At 44.8% G+C, this 21,234-nt stretch overlaps 3 protein-coding genes across 7 annotated transcripts in view; 1 reads left to right on the forward strand and 2 right to left on the reverse strand.

Moving 5' to 3' along the window:
* The window catches only part of DNAL1 (dynein axonemal light chain 1), a 43,680-nt gene extending 36,169 nt beyond the window's left edge, over nt 1-7,511 (forward strand). For all 3 annotated transcript variants that reach the window (XM_004262219.3, XM_033440068.2, XM_033440161.2), the window contains one exon: nt 50-7,511. In XM_004262219.3, the coding sequence (XP_004262267.1) occupies nt 50-90 (41 nt within the window). In that variant the 3' untranslated portion in view covers nt 91-7,511. The remainder of the gene's footprint in view (nt 1-49) is intronic.
* Nucleotides 7,512-8,940: 1,429 nt separating this feature from the next.
* Nucleotides 8,941-12,131, reverse strand: PNMA1 (PNMA family member 1). Its single transcript, XM_004262220.4, has one exon. The coding sequence runs from the start codon at nt 10,787-10,789 to the stop codon at nt 9,737-9,739; it is 1,053 nt and encodes a 350-aa protein (XP_004262268.1). The 5' UTR covers nt 10,790-12,131; the 3' UTR covers nt 8,941-9,736.
* A 142-nt stretch (nt 12,132-12,273) lies between these two features.
* MIDEAS (mitotic deacetylase associated SANT domain protein) overlaps nt 12,274-21,234 on the reverse strand; it is a 66,938-nt gene continuing 57,977 nt past the window's right edge. For all 3 annotated transcript variants that reach the window (XM_012536244.3, XM_033440267.2, XM_033440235.2), the window contains exons 10-13: nt 19,325-19,474; nt 17,898-18,107; nt 16,199-16,395; nt 12,274-15,807 (exon numbers count right to left, since the gene is read on the reverse strand). In XM_012536244.3, coding sequence (XP_012391698.1) covers nt 15,630-15,807; nt 16,199-16,395; nt 17,898-18,107; nt 19,325-19,474 — 735 coding nt within the window. In that variant the 3' untranslated portion in view covers nt 12,274-15,629. The remainder of the gene's footprint in view (nt 15,808-16,198; nt 16,396-17,897; nt 18,108-19,324; nt 19,475-21,234) is intronic.

Raw genomic sequence — 21,234 nt, forward strand, 5'->3', positions numbered from 1 at the left:
TTAACAATCTCTTGAGAATGACCAGTAATAATTTTCTTTTTCATTTTAGGTACCCCAGTAATTAAAGAGAATGAGGAAGAAGATAACTAACACCACATTTTCCACTTTGTGTAACTTATTTAAATGTCATAAGAACAATAGATAAGTTTTGTATAGTTGTCTATTTTAAAGATTCTGTGTGGGGCAAATGGTTCTTAAGATAAAACAAATCTTTCATTCCTTTTTTTCTCATAACCTATTCAGTGTTTCTCCCCCCAAATGATAACACCAACTTTATATATTCTAGTGCTCTTTTTAGAAGCTATAAATTTTCAATTTTTGTCTTCAGTCCCAGTTATGTACTGCGTGGCCCCATCTACTGAAACCTTTATAGACCAGTCATTTTTAACAAAAAAGGAACAAATGTGATTCTTTATTCAGTTTGTTCAGTTTTTTCATTTTTGTTTGTTTTTTTTTTTTTAGGCCAGGCATTTAAATATATACACTTAACTTTTGAATCTGTAGGCCATCTTTCTTGAAGGTCCATCTCTTTATGACTCAGAAGCACAAATGTGTCATGCCTTTGGTTTGGGAAGAGCTCCTCTTAGAAATATAGCAGCAGTCCTAGAATCAAGACTCCAAAGTCCAGTTTGAAAAACTATGGTGAAAAAAGGAAAAATTAGTACCTTGGAGGCCTTATAGCCCATGTTATATTTACTTATTTGTTGTTCCAAAAGTGTGTGCATTGTCAGCTGGAATTTATGTTGTGTTTACCTGCATGTCCACTCAAGTCCTGCAAACAGTCAGCCAGTCATTCCGTGATCCAGGTCAGTGGTTAAAATGACTGTTATAATCACTCCTTTGACCAATACTTTGGCCTTATTACACATATGGACCTGATCTTAGGCATACTTTTTGGTTATAATTCCTTATATTGGGTTGGCCAAAAGGTTTGTTCGGTTTTTTCCCGTAAGATGGCTCTAGTAGCACTTAGTTGTCTTTAACTTCATTTGAAACAATTTTGTTAGATTGTATTGTGACAGCTGTCATATCAGCATGCATTAAAAAAAAAAACTTATCAAAATTGGTGAATTTTTGTGTAGCCATTTTAATATTGAAGATGGAAGAAATAAAGCAACAGTTTTGGCATATTATGCTTTATTATTTCAAGAAAGGTAAAAACACAACTGAAAAGCAAAAAAAGATTTCTGCAGCCTATGGAGATGGTGCTGTGGCTGATGGAACGTGTCAAAAGTGGTTTGTGAAGTTTCGTGCTGGAGATTTCTCGCTGGAAGATGCTCCACAGTCAGGTAGATCAATTGAAGTTGATAGCGATCAAATCAAGACATTAATTGAGAACAATCAACGTTATACCACGTGGGAGATAGCCAACATACTCAACATATCCAAATCAAGAGCTGAAAATCATTTGCTCCAGCTTGGTTATGTGAATCGCTTTGATGTTTGGGTTCCACATAAATTAAGCGAAAAAAACCTTCTAGACTGTATTTCTGCATGCAATTCTCTACTTAAACATAACAAAAACGTTCCGTTTTTAAAACAAATTGTGGCGGGCAATGAAAAGTGGATACTGTACAATAATATGGAACGGAAGAGATGGTGGGGCAAGTGAAATGAACCACCACCAACCACACCAAAGGCCAGTCTTCATCCAAAGAAGGTGATGTTCTGTATATGGTGGGATTGGAAGGGAGTCCTCTATTATGAGCTCCTTCTGGAAAACCAAACGATTAATCCCAACAGTACTGCTCCCAGTTAGACCAACTGAAAGCAGCACTCGTCGAAAAGCGTCCAGAATTAGTCAACAGAAAACACATAATCCTCCATCAGGATAACACAAGACTGCATGTTTCTTTGATGACCAGGCAAAAACTGTTGTAGCTTGGCTGGGAAATTCTGATTCATCCACTGTATTCACCAGACATTGCACCTTCAGATTTCCATTTATTTCGGTCTTTCCAAAATTCTCTCAATGGAAAAAATTTCAATTCCCTGGAAGACTGTAAAAGGCACCTGCAACAGTTCTTTGCTCAAAAAGATAAAAAGTTTTAGGAAGATGGAATTATGAAGTTCCCTGAAAAATGGCAGAAGGTAGTGGAACAAAAGGATGAATACGCTGTTCAATAAAGTTCTGGATTAAAATGAAAAATGTGTCTTTTATTTTTACTTAAAAACCAAAGGAACTTTTTGGCCAACCCAATATGTTAGATAAGTAAATATATATAAGCAGTAGTTATATTTGAATTCCTAGCTTAAATGTTGGCCATTCATATTTTTTAAAATTTGCCCTAATAACTTTGGTCTGTTGACCCTCATGTTGAGAGAAGTGATTGTTGTAAGGGTGTAGAACTTGAAAGACTGGATTTGGTACCTTTCAATAAGTGAAATTTAGTATTTCAAAATATATTTTTTCAAAAAGTTTAAGTTAAACAGCTCTTAAAATGAATTATGTATATGTTTGTGGATGGAAAAGAGATGTTTCATTATGGAATCCCAGGCAAACGGCATTATTTTTGAGGATTGCTTCTTCCGTGAAGCATAGCAGGTGATTTAACCTCAGAATTGCAAAGCAATAGTTGGATACAGAGCTTGGAATTTTTCATATAAGAAAAAGTTGTTTTTGGAAAATGCAAGATACGGTAGTCAGTAACCAGATGAAGTGCATAGTAGGCTGTGACTGAGTCACTGATAGATTGCAAAAAAGATGTCAGAGGCCCTCTGCCATATTGTGCCTAAAGTCCCTCAACCAGAAACTATTGGCTCCTATTTCCCCATTTACTTGTGTAAAACTAGTCAAAGAGGGAAGAGTCATTTTTAAAAAGTGATTGCATAAGTAGTCCTGGCTTTCTGAAGTTTTCAGCTGTCATTTAAGTAGCAATTACATGATTTCTCTGAGTCACTCTGATCAAAAGGGACCACTGCTTTGACAATCAATTCTAAATAAAGGTCCAATACTATTTTTAACTTCCTTTTGCTCTTCCTTACAGTCTGATAGGAAGAAATCTTTACTCTGACTGGCTTATACTTTCAAAGCCTTTGACTATTTCTTTTGTGAACCATAGGCAATGAGAATTTTCCTTGGTGATGTTTAAACTAAGAAGACGATCTTCTTTTCTTGTACTCTGCACTTCATCTAGTAGGTAAGCTTAAAGCCCTATTGCTAGGTATGGATGTATTTTCTAAAAGTTATGCTGGAAGTGAATATAGTAGGGAATGAATGAATGACTTCATACTGAATTTATTTATAAAATAACTTACAGTGTTGGTGTTTGGTTTTTCTGAATTCTTAATATAGAAACTAATTTTCTCTGTTTCTCCTTGTTTCTTAATGTCTTTTAATCACTGGTAGTTCTCAGAGAAGTGTAAGGTGCTTTTCTGTGTCCATTTCACACAAAATTCATAATTCAGTTCCACTCAACAAATATCGAATGACTTCTGTGCCTCCTTTTCTTGGAATTAAAGCCAGAATCCATGTTATTAGAAAATGGAAGATAAGGTATATGAAGAAGTTCAGAATATTCTCTCAAATCATTCCTTAAATCATCCTTTACTGCTGCAGATTTAGCTGATGTTAAATGCTTTTGGTTTATGCTTCTCGGATTAGATATTTGACCTACTTGGAAGAGATTGTCTCTGTGCTCCTTGTTTAAAGCATTATGCCGTTTTAGTGGATCATTCGATTTCTTCTCTTCTTATAATGATGGAATCAGTACAGTATTTTAATTTTTCACAGGAAATTTTATTTTCGTCTACCAAGGAATTCAGCTTTCCTATTTTCCCTAACATTAAGTTTATGGCTGTATTACTAGTCAGGTCTTGAAAGGTTTTTGTGTTCTCTGTAAATAGGCGTTTGTTCCTTTAAACCAGAGTTTCTCAACCTTGGCACTATTAATATTTTAGGCTGGATAATGTTGTGGGGAGGGGGGCTGTCCTTTGTAATACAGGATGTTTAGCAGCATCTCTGGCTTTACACATTAGATACCAGTAGAACCCTCTCCCAAGTTGTGACAATCAGAAGTGTCTTCAGACATTGCCATCTATCCTCTGGGGCAGAAGGGTGGGAACATATTCGCCCCCGGTTAAGAACCAGTGCTTTGTAGCAACATTCCTTTTTCCAAGGTCCATTTATTTTCACTCTGTAGTCATATGCTACCTGAGTTGTTATTTGAGAGAAGGTGATGTATTTAATAATCGTGGATGGAAGGAAATGGTCACTGGTGTTTTCCTTTGTCATGCTTATTTTAATAATTTTCACATAACATTAGAAACTCAGGGCTGGAAGGTTCAACTTGTTTTTTAGCAGGGCCTCAGCTTTTATTGTTTAGCATTCTTATCTTAGGACAGTAATTATTAACCTACCTCTCTCCTACTATCAACAAAATCCAACTTTATGATAGATTTTGCTTTGTCTCTAAAGTTTAACATTTTAAGTGTACTTTAGAAAATGGATCATCCTTCTTAGGTGTTCATTCTTTAAGTATTCATTCATTGTCCAATAATGCACAAATTTTGTAGACTGTAGCAGTCCTTAAATACAGAAAAATATTGTATAAAATTTGGTAATCATATATGAAAGTAGCTGGTGTAGACACTGATTCTGCATGTGGACCGAAGACTATCTGGTCATGATAACTGGCCAGTAATTTGGTATGGTTACTGGATCTATTCCACAAATAGAGGTGGTATAAGACACATAAATGTGGTTCCTGTATAGAAAGAAATTTTGACTTGAATAGATGCTTCTTCTGATACCTCTTACCAGTGGTCTGAAGTGGAATAAAGAGGAGTACGAAATGAATCTTAACTGTTAACTTATTCTCAGAGTTGGTGATGTGTAAGTAGAGTCGAAGGTGGTTATCTACGTGGCCCAGAATCTTCCAGCTGGATTTTTCTTAGGACTAAATGGAAAAAAGTATAGGGCCTAGAGAGGTTGGATTAAATCATTAACTTTAAAAAATTGGGGGGGAAGTGTCAAAGCATCAATCATGAGTAGTCTGATTGTCTCTCTAACTGCAGTCTGATTGTCTGCTCACAAAGACCTTACATTGTTAAGTATTGGTAAAGGAGGAAGAAATAACTGCTAAACTGAAAGTTACCCTTTACCAGAAATTAATTTCTTTGGCACACATTTTCTTTATTTGGGCTGCTTAACGTGCCTGTAAATAATTAAATATAAAACAAGATTCAGTGTAGCAGAGTTGGTGCTTCTGACATAGCTAACTTGACCATATTCCTTAATCTTCATTTTAGCATGAGTGTTTTTAACTATAAAGTAAGTGCAATAAAAAAATTAAAGGTATTTTTTTTAAAAATCACTGAACTTTTAGAAATCCCTCATCTATATCTCTATTCCTGCCTTTTTATCAACCATTGACTTCAAAGAAAGAAAACTGAAAAACTAGACTGAGTCTTACCTTTTTCTAACTTAAGATAAATTTTCACTTGACACTTGGAGAAGTCATAACTGGATTCTAGTTAATTTCCCATATTGGGCAGGTTAGAAGGGAACCAGCCAACCAAATTATGATCTACCAAATTTAACCAGGGGGTGGGGGAGAGTAAGCTATTTTTCAGTAGATTTGCACTTTAAAATGAACTGGATGTTGGTGGAAAGTACTCTCAAAGGGAAGATGGGTAAATACCTAGCCTGCATGTGGATATTAGAGAATCAAACCTCATCCTTGCTCATTCTAAGCCCACCTGAGCAGTAGTTGTGTGTCAGCATAATCAGAGCCAGGATTTCCCTACTTCCTTACTTGGTGTCATCTTCCATGTCTGCTACATTAAGTCATCCCTCTGGGGGTATATCAAGAATTTCCTACTCAGAATAGAAACTTTGTGAGTTATCTTTCCTACATCTAGATTTTAAAAATTAATTTAGATGTTGGCTAGATTAAGTTGTGGCTAATGTTACAAGGGTGGGGAGTTCTTTGCTTGTTTGATCAGCAGGGTACCTGCCTCTGAGGTGCTATTGCCTAGAGTGATCAATCCCATCAAAAGACTGGTGAGTTGGTAGCTGTAGAGAATATACATATGGCCAGCTTCTCCCAGGGTGTCAGTCATGATCACGAGCATCACTCCAGAATCTTTGGCTTCTAGAACCAACTCCATTCTGAAGAACATTTTAACATCTATTAATACGTCGGTAATAATCTTTTATATGCAGGAATTTTTGTAGCATGTCTTTATGACTAAACTTACTGTGTTAAATTATTTAGAAATGTTGAGTTTCTGAATGTTATTTTGTGAGATGTTTTAAAATAGTAATAAATTGTGTTATTTTATAAAAAAATTAATGTGTATCTTTTTTGGTTACATGTCCATTAGTTTTACCTAATATAGAGCGACTATGTGAACTTCCAATGATATTCAGTTCCGAAGAAACTCAGTGTTTGGATAACATATTCCACACAGCTTGTGTGTGTGAGAGAGAGAGAGGGAGAGAAAGAGAGAATTGGGGATTGACTCATTTCTTTATGCCAAAAATTTTTTTTTCAGTAGTTCACTACCAATGATGACCTCCTCTCTCAAGTTTGTAAGTCTTCCCCAGAAGTTCTCTGGGCACAATTTCAAATGACTAGGATCCTGGAAGGAGCACTTCCAGAGACAGCAAGTTACTACTGCACTTGGTTATTCCTAGTCCTCTCCTGACTTCCAGAAGTGTACAAGGTTAAGGTTGGCTGATAGGCCCTTGATTTGTGGTCTGGAATGACCTGACATTGGCTAGCCCTTTTTTGATACACAAGAAACAGGAAGAACCCAGCAATAAATCGCAGTAATATTACACATTTTCCCAGCATATATTCTGTGCTATTATCAGTCAAATGTAATTTTGGTCACAGAATGGGAATATAGTGCAGTTTCTACTTCTTTATTCCACAATTCTTTGGTTGTGAGGATGTTTCTTGCTGCTCTCCTCCTTTAAAAGGCAGAAAGATTTTAATTTGTGCCTATTAAGAGAAAACCTTAGGCTTCCCTGGTGGCACAGTGGTTGAGAATCCGCCTGCCAGTGCAAAGGACACGGGTTCGAGCCCTGGTCCGGGAAGATCCCACATGCCACAGAGCAACTAAGCCCGTGTGCCACAACTGCTGAGCCTGCGCTCTAGAGCCCGTGAGCCGCAACTACTGAGCCCGTGCTCTAGAGTCCACGAGCCACAGCTACTGAAGCCTGCTTGCATAGAGCCCATGCTTTGCAACAAGAGAAGCCGCTGCAATGAGAAGCCTGCGCACCACAACGAAGAGTAGCCCCCGCTCGCCGCAACTAGAGAAAAAGCCAGCGCGCAGCAACGAAGACCCAATGCAGCCAAAAATAAAAATAATTTTAAAAAAGAGAAAACCTTAATTCAGAGCATAAATAGCACGTTATTTTTAGTTAATTGTTTCCTAGAACAAAGGGTGAACATCTAGAATTCTGACTTTTTTTTTCTGCCATATATATGTATTACATTAAATATATGTATGTATATGTAGATATATACAATTATTATATATAATAAAAGGATCCTAAGTGATGACCTTCCCTTCTAAAATGCAATCAACTCTGCAGCCATAAAAAGATGGCATATCCCTATGTACAGGTAAAGTATGCCCATAACATACTGGGTGAAAGAAGTGAAGAACCTATTATTTCTTTTTGTTGTAAATGTAGTGTGTGTGTGTGTGTGTGTGTGTGTGTGTGTGTGTGTGTGTGTTGGGAGGAGGGAGTATGTTTATGATGGAGTGTTGGGGAGAAGGTAGGAGTGTGTGTGAAGACAGGACTGAGAGGTATGGAGAGTGTGTATGGAGCGCCATGCCTGTGGGAATGGAGGAGGAAGTTATGAGTGGGGAGGAGGGGCAACGGGGACATTTGTCGGGGGAAGTGAAGATTTGCGTGTCTGTTGTGGGGTCCAAGATGTGGAGATGTGTTGAGAAGTGTTAGAGGGAGTCACAGACATAAGTGAGGACATGAATAATTGTACAGAAAAATCTTAGGACATATACCAATATCAGCCTTCATAAATAAAATTTTTTACCTTGTGATTGTTATGCAGGCCAGCTATAAATTTAAAGCCTTATTACTAGGGGAAAACCCCACTGAATTCTTATGTTCATTTAATCACTTCTGGATTTACTAGAATTTCAAAAGATGGACATCTTCAGTCACTGAATCTCTGCAACCAAACATGTCTTTAAACCGTATTTCCCTTTTTATATCCTCTTGATATAAATGGCTGCTGCAATACTGAAGCATTAATTTTATACAGGTATGATGAGTTATTCCTGCAGTGAAACATTTTTAGCTGAAAAAAGATTTAAAAGGGGAACAAAAGCATTACTAGATAACCTCCTAAACCATTTCAGGATTTTCTAACATCTAATAGTAAGTTAACATTTACTTGTGTCTATTTTGCCTTCAAACATTTGTCTTGTAGAAAACATGCAAAAATTGAATATATTAAAAAGTATTGCTGGGGCTTCCCTGGTGGCACAGTGGTTAGGAATCCGCCTGCCAATGCAGGGGACACGGGTTCGAGCCCTGGTCTGGTAAGATCCCACATGCCGTGGAGCAACTAAGCCCGTGTGCCACAACTACTGAGCCCGCACTCTAGAGCCCGCAAGCCACAACTACTGAAGCCGGCGCGCCTAGAGCCCGTGCTCCACAAGAGAAGCCACTGCAATGAGAAGCCTGTGCACCGCAACGAAGAGTAGCCCCCGCTCGCCACAAGAGAAAGCCCGCGTGCAGCAACGAAGACCCAACGCAGCCAAAAATAAATTAATTAATTTTAAAAAAAGTATTGCAATTTAAAGTTACATACTATGATATAAAGCTTAAAGTAAAACAACTGAGGTTTGGGGTTTTTTTTTTCCAGTGACATGGGTAAGTCTTCCTAAGAAAAGAAAATATAATAGAGCTTAATTACACTGAAAGTTTTTTATATATGTCAGAAAAACAAGACAATAGAATTTTAAAAATATTTTTTATTAATATACATGTATTTGATAACTTCGAACTTAGAACACTTAGAATCAGCATGAACAAGGTAAACTACACTTCAATGACAAAGATTTGAAATGGGGGAACAGATACTGTAACTGGTTCACATTAACCTCCCCTTGCAATCTGTATCTGTATCTTGTCCAGTGAAAACGATTTACACAGCTCTACAAGTGCAGTATTTTTCTAACAACCCATTTTGTAGTCTCGGAACACTTTACAGTTAAACTGATTTAGATGTTTAAAAATGAAAAATAAGAAATTTGCACTCTAAATTTAAATATCTAATTCACATTTCTTTACGTTAATGTAAATCAGGAACAATTTACAGTAAACACAAAAACTATTCACGATAGTAGTAACAACAGTTCACATTTTTACTGAACACTTCTTGTGTTAGCCAGGCCCTGCACTAAACATCTGAACATGCAATATCACATTTAATTACCTCGACGGTAAGTGTCACGAGTTCACGTTTTCCACAACTGATGATGATGCAAGCTGATGACAGCTTGCACTGAGCACTCGTGTCCAGACCTTTCCCTGGCATCGTAGCTAGCATGACTCGTACTGCAGCAGCTCTGGTGCTTGTTTGCACGATTTTACTAATGTCACATGAATACGCAGGCCTGACTCCCCCCCCCCCCCAAAAAAACATGGCTAAGTCTTTACTACTAGGAGACACACGTGTAAGACAGCACAGAGACAACGAACGAAAGCAGCTGTGATCTAGGTCTGCACTAAAGCCCCTTTTATGGGGACTCAGAGGGGCCCCTTCAGGCCTAACTGCAGGAGGACAGCCTCCGCCTCCTCCTCCTCAGCCTCCCCCTCGCGGATCTGCACCAGCAACTGGAAGAGGTTTGGGGCTGGCCCTTCCGCAACCGCGGTCAGCCACAGCCTCTGGAGGGCCCCGCTGTGGTTGGCCCCGGCAATGACCTGCTCCAGGCGGGCTTGATTCACGTTTTCTTTATCTATGGCCCCCTTCTCCACCACCTTCTGCAGCAGAGGCTCCAGACGAATGACATAAGCAGATAACTTTTCTCCCGGGATCTGGTAAGTGTTCAGAAATCTGACCTGCGCATCCCTACAGCTCTCCACGCTCCCAAACGCTTGCTCAAGCGCCTTCAGGCATTCGACGGTGGTAATCGCAGGGTTGCTGGTCTTGAGGATGCGTATGACATCAGCAGCAGGACCTCTAAGACTCTCCATCAACCGCCGCCTCTTTTCCACATCTGACACCTGCCACTCCTCTATGACCTCATTAGTGTGCTCCAGCCAGGGATCAAATGTCTCCTCTCCAGGCCCCAGGATGTCCCTCCCGGAGAAAAGTGTCAGCTTCCTGTACCATATGGACTCAACAAGAGGCGGAATAACATTATGCAAAATATAGTTTAGCATCTCTGCTGGCATATCTGGGATTGGGGCCGGAGTGGGGTTCTGAAACCCAAGGACACGGGCAACATCTTGCACGGTCCACCCCTCTCTTGCCAGGAAGAGGTGCAACCTTTCTAGAAATTCAGCATCGGAAGTCGGGTGCTTAAAGACCACTTTCCACACCCCTCCTTTACCGGGCATCTCCCTGGGGATCGCGGTGTAATCGACAGCACCAGTGAGCTCTAACAAGGCTGCTTTGGCATTCTCTTCCCTCCAGAACATTCTCCCAAGCACTCGATAGGGCAACTGGGGCATCGCAGCCTGGAGGGTCTCTTCGATTTCAGCCTCATCACAGTTCACTGGGATCCCCCAGACCAGCAGGGCTCTCTGGGAGTTCACATCCATCCCCCTACACCAGTCTTCCAACAGTGTCATCGCCATTTTGCCAACTATCAAGGGCCCCAATTTTACAAAATACGGGTTACTGTGGTTCCCTGTGCTCTAGGACTTAGGACAACAGCAGACAGTCCCCCGCAATATGCCCGAGGAGTCAAGCTTCACACCACCACGATTAACAAACGACACCAGAGTCCTGCTCTCGTCCTTCCGCTGCCCCCCAGTGTCAGTCCTCCGCGTTCTCGGAGCGAAGCCTGCGGGATGCTCAGTTACGCGGCCACCGCCATCTTGAGTCTCTGGTCGGGGTCTTCGGGCCGGGTCCTCCACCTGCAGGCAGGGTGTCGCGTCGCAGCTCAGAGGCGAGGAGTGAGGGCGGGCGGCGAAGGCGGGAGCCGCCGGGCTGTAGAGGCCGCCGGGGTGTAATCGCGGGGCGTAGTCTTCTGTTCTCAGCCCGGGCGCCAGGCACTCGCGGCTGCTTCTGGCGTCAAGCGGGCTTTCGCGGTCGGAGCCGGGCCTTCAGGCGCGCGAGAAGCCGCTTCTCTGCAGACGAGAACTGTGCCGTCCCCGGAGGAAGAGACTATCCCGAGGTCGCAGCGGCGGCAGCGGGGCCAGCCCGAGAGATGGTCCTTCGCTGGCGCAGGTGCCCTGGCCGTCTGGGCTCCGAGGACAGCCGGGCACCCAGAACACACGCGGCGAAGGCGCGGGTAGGATGCGGAAGCAGGGCTAGAGGCGGCGCAGACGAAGGCAGGCCACGGCGACTGCGCGCCCGAGCTGCTGCACGTGGAGGCGGGATGGCGCAGCGCCACTTCCGGCTGGTCAGACCCGCAGCCAGCCGAGACGTTACGGCCGCAATGGAAGGCGGGGCCGGCCGGCAAGAGGCTTTCGCCCCGCCCCGCCCCCGCGGCCGAGCCTGCGCGAGCGTAGCCACGGCAACGGCGGCCCAGAAGACTGGCGACCCGAGTGCTTCGGCGGCCCGCAGAGGCGAGCGATTGCCTTGGTGCCAGCAAGGGGCTCCGGGCATTAATTTCTCTGACGGCGCGTTTCCTTTTTCACATTTTCCAGATTTTTTTTTTTCTCACAAAGCACTGTATTTAAAAGACGATAATATAATACCGGAGTGGATTTAAGATGATATGCGTCCGTCAAGGAAGATTGTCTACTCACGTCGCTCGTGCAAGTCAATGCTGTATAAGAAAATACCCTATACCATCTGATCGCACTCCGCAACCTCCGCGAATTTCATCCGAATGAAACTAAAACGTTGGAAGTGTGCCGTGTGTTTGTGTGAGACACTGAGTTGAGACTTTTTCTTGTCTAAGATTTTGTAAGAAGATCTAGATCTATTTAGTAACCTTTGTAGCCAGGCTACATGTGTTATTTCCCTTGTCCTGGCATCACTGACAGTGAGCTGATAAAACAGAATCCTTACGGTTCAAAAACGTCAAGTAATCCCTTGCAAGCAAACCAAGGCCTATTTACGTCAATCCCAGATAGTGAAAATCTCCCCAGAAGGACACAGCATTCAACTCTGAATTTTTAAAACCTTATTTAATAAAAGGTTTAAAGATACAGAAGAACATTCAAAAGTAAATAAGTTACATAGGTACATTACAATCACATCAGCAAGATTTTCTTTAGTGTGTTAATTTTTTTTTATAAAAAGCACACAAAAAATAAAATCTTCAGTCTGGTCTATCACAACTGTACAGCAAAAGAGGTAATATTTATATATATGTACACTATTTTAATATGTAACAGTCTTTTTAAAAAAGGGTGCCACAGGCAGCAAACACACAAAAGGCAGTGTCTGATATTTTTCAAAATAAAAGGAATATACTTATTTATATGCTATTAAAATATTTGTACAATAATTACAGACTGTCAAGGCTATTCCTGTGCTCTGTCCCCTCCAACAAGGCCTTCGACTGAGAGACGAATGAAAAGGTGAAACAGCTGCAAACTGTGAGAGGCAAATATTAACACAGCAAAAATATGGGGAGGACATACAATTGTTTTATAAAAATATGCATACTTCCTATAAACCTAAGGAGTTAGGCTTGCCAGTCTGGTAATAAATACCGTCCCAGAATAGTGAGCCCCAGTAAAAACATACTTAAATAGCTGAGGCTTGAGTATGTGTTGTATTCCTCCTTCATCTTAACATCTGGCACATGAGAAGAGGTTAGGTCACTGAGGCAGTTAAATATAGGGGATCCCTTTAGACATAAGCAGCACACGACCTCTGTGCCAGGGGTGGAAGTGGGGTAGCAGAAGGGATGGGTGTGTACCTTAGCTGTGAGGGGGGCTGCTGAAGGCATTGGAGGACAGTGCTTCAGCACTGTCTCCGTGGGTGGGTAAGAGACTTCAGAAACGGTCTAGAACACAGGCACTAGGTTAGTTTCATGCCCTTAGCTGAGTGTAGATGGAGGCTGAGAGATGGATATGTGAGATGGTGTGGGGAGGACATTATAAAGCTGAAGGTGTCTGTCATTTAACTTCTTAACGCAAAGAGCTCTGAATATAAGAAAAAAGAAAAAACAAAGTAGCCTAATGGTTCACAGGGAGAAAGCACCATAAAGGATATACCTATGCCAGCTTCTATGGGTGCACCTACTTTACTGGCAGGTCACTTGCCACAATTGCATCTGCCCTCTAAACATTATACTTTTTACACTGCATTCTCGATACTAATCCATTCTGGAGCATAAACCCTTCTAAAATACGGTGTTGGGTGGGGTTAATACAGAGAGGTACCATCTTGATTTTCTCCACCTATATTCACCTGGTCTGGTCTCCGTGAGCTTAGAAGAGGAGAATCACTGTAGACGAAGGAGGTTTCTGTTACCACATGTCCAAAAAAGAAGCCTGAAACTAAATACGGTTTAAATAGAAAAAACCTTGGGAAACTTAAGTAGCACTTTGGGGCAAAGCTGTGAAGGCACTCATATTACATATGTGATTTAGAAGAGAGCCTAAATTTGCTACCCTCCTGTTTTTGGAAGGTATACCAGATTTTTGCAGTCTTGGGCCGTTGAGCTTGTAAAAGCCTATGGAAGAAACTAGCTGGGAAGTTAGAGGTCTAGGTAGCCATCAGAAGTTGAGGAGGGGGGAGAATTTTAATTCCCATAGCTGGGCTCATGTATAACCATATTAATGCATAAATGAATGCTAATACACACCTGATAGTGCATAGTTTAGAAACAAAACTCCCTCCCCACTCCCAGCTACCAATATGACGCCTTTAGGCTATCTCAGAAGAGTAGCAGAATGAATACTTTTTGGCTCCTTCCTAACGTGGATTCACTTAGAACTTCTTTTACACAACTAAAGTTGAACAGCAAGATCAGAAAAATAACTCAGCCCTCCTATGGGACTGGCAAGTGAAGGGGCCTCCAGAATCTTCCAGCCCTTCCACATCAGTGACTCCACACCAAATATGGCTTCTTCAAGCCAGAAACAAAACCAGAATCTGGCTTCCAGCCAATCCCCTCAAGCTACTTGAAAGTACAGCCAAAGAAGAGGTAGCAACAAGAACTGCCTTTGATCTCCCTTGATCCTGCTAGTCTCCGTGTGCCTTTGTGACATCTTCCACCTTTCCACCCTCTTTCAGTGCTACTATCATTCCTATTGGCAGAACGAGGGACTTTAGGGTCTTGGAAATGTGGGGGGGAGGGTGGTGCCAAGAAGGTGCCTTGTTTTGGGATAAATGCACTTGGGCCTCTGGAAAGGAGGAATCCCCTGGTCCCTGAGAGGATGTTAAAAATTAAATATTAAGAATAAATAAATAGCTCCCAAATGACACAAGTCAAGGAATGAAGGCTCCTGTCCCATCTGGCTAGGAGACCTCCCCCTCCCAGGGAAGGATCCAGAAATCTCCAGCATGCAGGACTGAGGGCTGAGCTGTGGATATCAGCACTAGACCAGGTGGGGTGGGGTTAGGTGGCAGCTGCCAAGGGCAGGACAGAGGCAGGCAAGAAACTTGCACCAAGGAGGAGCAGGCTGGGCCTAGGCTAAGCTCCCTTAGCAGCCTCCAGAGCCCAAAGGTATTTGGCAAAAAGGTTGGAAGCAGGAAAAGCCAAGGCTTATCAAAAGCTCCCTCAGGCCTAGCCCTGTAGCAGCCCTGCAGCTTCCTTCCTCTGCACAGTTTCCTTCCCTCCAGCAGGCTGAGAGCTTGCAAAGAACATTGGCTCCTTCCCCAGACATCTGAGAAAACTTTCCAGCCCCAGCAGGATGCTAGCGAGCAGCAAAGGGATAGGTACCAGTCCTGGTCTCTCTCCCTGCACCTGTTCTGGCAGCCTCCCTCCCACGGAGAACGTGGCCTCTCTGAGGACATAGTCACTGGAGCAGCATGGCCTGGACACTGCCGCAGAGGAGACAGCACAGATGCCAGGCTGAGCTCCCTCTCGGAGATGGCCACCACACTCCTTCCCACAGAGTCCCTCTTTCCGGGGCTTGGGGCAGGGCCTGTACAGGTCCCCTGGGGCGGGGGATTAATGCTGCCAAGGGTGCGCGCTTGTGCTTGTCTCTCCATGGTGACCTAAGGGAGCAAGGGAAACAAAGAGGGAGAGAAGCAACCTCGTGGCGTGGCGGCAGAGGTCCATGTGAGAGGCAGCGGCGGCAGCGCTGGAGCCCCTCCCCAGGGGCAGCCCCAGCGAGCAGGGACTCTCCCAGTCCCAGGAAAGCAGGAGGGAAACTTCCGACAGACCAAATGCAAGAGAACTGGATCCTGCAGCCCTTAACACTGCTCCTGGGCCCTGTATAAGTAAAAGAGCCGTTTATTTAATTGTATCCGTTTTGCAGAGACAAGTCCACGTGATCTCTCCCTCCGGAGGTTCCAGTGCTGGCAGAGCGTCTCAGGCTGGAGCAGGGCCCGGAGCCCCGGGCGTCAGCCCCTCTCGCCTGCGCTGCTCTCCTCCCTCAGGGCCGGCTGGTGGGGGGAGGCGGCCGCAGTGGCCGCAGCGGCTGCGGCCTCTTTCTCCTTCTGCCTCAGAGCGGCCGCCTTCTTCTCCTGCTCGGCGTGGCTCTTCATGTGAGCGCTGCGGCTCTTCACCTTGTAAAATACCCTGTAGCCGGGAAGGAGGGGCTCCAGTAAGAGGTCTGTCTCCACCCCTGGGACCTCCAGGCTAGAGCACCTGAGTGCGTGCGTGCGTGCGTGCGTGCGTGTGTGTGTGTGTGTGTGTCTGTTCTGGGGGCTCCCCGGCCCTTCTGGCTTGCTCTGCGCCACGTGGTCCAGCCCCACCCTCCAACAAGGGGACCGATGGGCTCCCGATTCAGTGCCATCATCCCTCTTCTAAAAGCCGCCAAGGGACGTCACCGGGGAAACCCTCTGAGCCAATCAGGAGACAGGGCGAAAGCTGTGACTCCTCCTACTTCTCCCCAGGAATCGACGTCTGCCCCTCCCCCAACCGCAGCCAACCTACCAGGTCCCAGTGGAGACTGGGTCTGCCTTCTTACCTGCCACATTTTTTACACGGAAAAGTGTTCTCCTGATTCTGGCTCTTATTAAATGGCTCTGGTTTTTTCTTCTTCTCCGAAAAAGGAAGTGCCCTACGTGACTTCCCTGGCCCCTCTCTTGGCTTCTCTGAGGCCTGGCCACCTGCAGATCCAGGGGCATTGGATTCGTGGCTTCGGAGGATGAGGATGTCATTGGCCTGGAGAGGGTCAAACAAGGAGAGCTAAGAGATTTGGGGAAGAGAGGATCCCGAATTATGGAATATCAGTGAACAGAGGGCTTTTAAAGATCATACACTCATTCCAAATGGTCCCCTAGCATCCTCTTGAATCTTTCCAGTGACAAGGCACTCACAGCTCTGTTTCCACAAACTGCTGGTACCGTAATTACGTGGGACAGCCCTAGCTGCTATAAGGACTTCCTGATGCATCTGACAGGGGTCTTGGTGTCTCTGTTAAGGACGTGGGTTCACGTTTTCAGTCACTTAAGTCTATTCATGACTTCATTCCATAAATGACCTTCAAATCTGTGTAACATGCCAGGTTACACAGGGATAGAGAGGTGACAGGAGCCCCTGCCATAAGAGAACTCACAATCTGAAGGGACAGACATGCAGGCGCTCCTAACAACATGAGCCACCATGGGAAATGCCAAGCAGGTGCCAGAGAGCACAGGACGCCTGGTGCAGACCTGGAGAGGTGCTGCTCAGGGTATGCGAACCATGGACCTCGGGTTAGGGGAGCCCAGATGGCCATTAGGAGTCACACACGTGAGCACTGGATCAAACCACACAGGAAAGCATTCATAAAAGTTCAGCAGAACTCAGTGGCGTGTGTACACTGAGCACAGCTCTTGGAGGAGCACAGACAAGGCTCAGAAGGGAGCAAACAGCTGTGTGTCTACAGTTTGTGAGGGTTTTCCTGCAAGTTTAAGTGTACAACACAAATTAAACAAACAAAGACTCTCATAGTAGCTCCGTAGCAGACCCTACCCAGCCCTCTCTCTCTTGGGGGACCTCTTCCTGACAAGGAACAGCTCTGGCTGGTATGTCTTGCTTCTTGGCCTGTGATGTGGTGGACAGAACACTGCACTAGGAGGACCTGGGGTGGGACCTCAGGCAAGTCACTTAGCAACTCTGAACCCAGCTTCCTCCATCGGCAAGGTGGGGGCTAACACTTTATGGGGTTATCGCGAGGGATGAATGAGATAATGAACAGGAAAGCACTTCTTAGACAACATGCGTGAGGGGCCGTTGTTGTTATTCCCATTGTCTCAGCTCAGTTTCAGAATTCTTGTCAGGGACACGGCTCTCTTAGGGGGAGCCCTGTCTGAACTGTAAGTCAGGAATGCTTCGCCAGTGTCCCACACACCTGGGTTTTCACAAAGCCTTTCTCCTCTGTGACTCAGATACAGAAGCCGTATAGTGTAAAATTAATAGCGGATTCTGGAGTCAGGCTGCCTACTAGCTGTCTTATCTTGGACCTCAATTTCCTTCTCTGTAAAATGGGAATAATGACAGTACCTACTACATGGAGTTATGAGGATAAAATGAGTTAACAGCATAAACTATCTAGTGCTTTCCTGCCATGATGATGATCATCATCATCTTCATGTTCCTGCTCTGCCCTCCCTCCCACACCCCTGGGCCCAGCTCCAGCCGTCCTCCTGGCCCTGGGCTCCCCCAGTGGAGGTCACACTTACCGACTCATTGGCCTGTAGTGTCTGCGTGGCTTTGACAGCCGCTGCCCGCCGGCTTCGCTCTCGCCCCTCTTCCTGCTCCGCCTTCTCCTGGGTCTCTGGCATCTCTTCCTCCTCCTTTCTGGTCTCCTTTACTTCCTTCTTAGGCTCTAGCCTCTCTTCACTTGGGGACTCTCTTCTGGGAGGAGGCACCCTGGGGAACTTCTGGGAAGTCTATGGGGGACAAGAGCAGGGCAGTGAGCCTACAGCTTAGTCATGCAGCCACATGCACCGATTCTGACCCGGCCAGGGGCTCACTAGGCCCTGCTAGTCCTGCTAGCCTGGCTTGGACCAGTGCGGCCTCCTGTGCTAGACTCTATACTCTCCCACCGCTAATCCACCGGTAAAATGAGAGAGAGCCTTGAGGCCTGGAAGCCCTCAGGATGAGACCAAGCACTTGAGATGGAGCTGGGGCAGGGAGGGAGCATGCCAGTCCCTCCCCACAGGCCACCTGTCCTCTTGGGTGTGTCCAAGAGACACATTCTAGGGCAGGGTGGTCTGGTGGAACCAGGCAGCAGCCTTGAGCTCCATTCTAAGCTATCTTTGTAACGTTTTCTGTATCTCTATCCCCTTCCCATCTGCAAGTGGGAACTAAATCACTCCCTGTCTTAGAGCAGCATGTCACCAAGTGTGGACTTGTGACCCCAAGATGTTATTAGGTGGATACATGGACACAGAATTAAATAACATTCTCTTTTCACAAAATTGAATAACGTTCTCTTTTCACTTCTCTTTCAATCCTGATTATGTCAAGGACAAAGTCTCGAGTTGGTATTAATGTGTCTTTTATACTGTTCTAGACTTAACAAGGAGAGGTCAGGCCTCATCTCAGAGCCTTGGCAGGTAATAGTATCTGGCTAGAATTTAATAACATTGTTTGGTTTTCATATATATTTATTTTTACCAGTACCTTCTATGGCCAGCAACACCGGTTTTCTATTTATGATTGTGACATAAAGCTTCCCTTGAGTAAAAAATGGGTTGATTTAAAGAAAAATATTAAAAGCACAAGTGGTGTATGGACATGACAAAAATAGTAATGGTGACATGTGGTAGGATGCAGATACAGCAGAATTCATAAAGGTGATACAAGAATGACTAAAGTTTAGGAAAGAGGGTTAGAGGTCTGCTACGAGGGGACAATAAGTCAATGCTGGTGCAAATACTGTGGGAAATTTCCCCCAACGTTCTGCATCAACACAATATATTATTACGATGACACTGGCAGATAGAGAGGGGAACCCAAAGGTCCAGAGCCAGTGTCCAGGACATCAGCTCCCTGGGGCCGTCAGGGACACTGCCTTCCTCTCTCTGCTCTCCAGGGAGTCCTGGAGAGCTTGGCCTCAGGCTCCCACCTCAGCCTAAGCAGCTGAGGCAGGGAAGGGAGTCACCTTAATATCCACTTCAACCTCTTCCTGGGCCGACTTTTCATCACTTGTATCCACATCCCCGAAGGTTAGCGTCCCATTGCGGCCAATCTTCACCTGCTTCTTGTAGGTGTAGTAGAACTCCACACACTGGGCCACGGTCTTGGTTTGGATCTGGTATGAAGCCAAAACTGAGGTCAGAGTTCCTGGTTCAGCTCACCTGCCTGGGGGCACTCCAGCCTTTCTTATCCCTGCATGCCCCTCCGTTAACCTTAGCAAACACTAAACCCAATAAACCCAGGAAATACAAGCATGTCTCCAACACCTGCTCTGCACAAACCACTGACCAATTCAACACTTCAGCACTATTTTTTTTTAAAAAGCTAAAAAGGACAACATGGAGCCATTGGGGAAATTTGAATACGGATCATGTATTAGAGAGCATTATTGTGTCAGTTTAAATTTCTTGGGTGTGATAACGGTACTTTGGTTTTGTAGGAGAATATCTTTGTTTTAGGAAATATTTAGGTCAAATGTCATGATGTCTGTAACTTTTAATGATTGGTTAAAACAGAATACCTGTGTGTGAGTTTATTTACGGACACAGAGAGAGAGCAAATGTGGCAAATGTTAACAACTGGTAAATCTGAGAGGTATATGGGTGTTCATTATACTATTCTTTCCATTTTTCTGTAAGCTTGAGATTTTTCAAAATGAAAAGTTAAAGGGGAAAAAGCCTGGGCACCATCCACATTCAAAGCCAGACTAGACCTGGCAACACAGCCTCTCTACATCAATCGGAGCAAACAGTTTCATTCCTCTTGAGGGAGCAGTGAGGACAGAGAATTGTCAACTGCCCTATGTTGGGGAGGAACTCAGGGGAGACTAACACGTAAGCCCTGGAAAGCCTGAAGAGGAAGCAGGAGGCTAAGTCTTGTTCTAACTCTACCACTAAATGGCTGTGTGGCCTTAGGCAAGGCTCTTGGTGTGAAAGTAGTGAGTGGGATGAGACCAGATGATCCCCAAGGGCCTCCCAAGCTCTGAAACCCTAGCCCTCCTGTTTCACAAATCCATTTGGCCACTGCGTTTGGTTTCTGGACTACCTCCCCCCCCCACCCCCAACCTGTTTTCTCTGACTCTCCCCCATCTCCCCAGACTCCCAGACTGCTCAGCCAGCTGCTGGGCTGCACTGGGAACTGGGGTGTCCTGTCCACAGAGCCCAATGGGTCAGTGAGGGCCCTCTGTGCATGAGCAGGAAGCAGACATGACTCATCTCCCACTAACGGTCAAGTCACAAATTTATTAACTAGATCCTGTTTACACTTTTATTATCAATTCCCTCTGATCATCCGTTAGCCTGACTCATGGTCTGCTCTTTTCATTAAGGCATTAGGGGCACCTCAGTGAGCTTCACAAGGCATGTACTTCCTGGCAATATTGCCCAATCAGGGAGCCCAGCAAACGACTGTCCTCACAACAGGGCCCTTGTAGGAGAATTTGTCAGCACTTGGTCCAGGCCCCAGGGCGTTCCTGGTACAACCTACAATCCCAGGAGGAAAGAACACATTCTGGGAAGCACTCTTCCCTCAGCTGTCGACACAGCTCACTCTCACCATAGCCCAGGCTTTGTGAGACAGGGCTGGTGGGAAGATGCAAGCCCTTGGATTAGCATATCACTCTCCCAGAAGAACACAGGGGCAAGACAAGAGAATCTAGGAAAACTAGGCCCAGGCTTCCGCTACTCTGTCAGCTGAGTTACTGGAAGGAAGCCCCTGGCCTGACAGGAAGTGGGCAGAAGCCCCCTAGGTCAGTTATAGTCACTTGCTAGCTCTCGGTCCCCTCATCTCGGGGTGACTTCTCCTCCCACTAATTGTGGCCTTTGAAGTATTCCAGCCCCTTAGGATGGCTCACCTCTGCTTGCAGCCCCCCTTCTC

The sequence above is a fragment of the Orcinus orca genome, chromosome 2, assembly GCF_937001465.1.
Source record: "Orcinus orca chromosome 2, mOrcOrc1.1, whole genome shotgun sequence".
In the NCBI taxonomy this organism is placed as follows: domain Eukaryota; kingdom Metazoa; phylum Chordata; class Mammalia; order Artiodactyla; family Delphinidae; genus Orcinus; species Orcinus orca.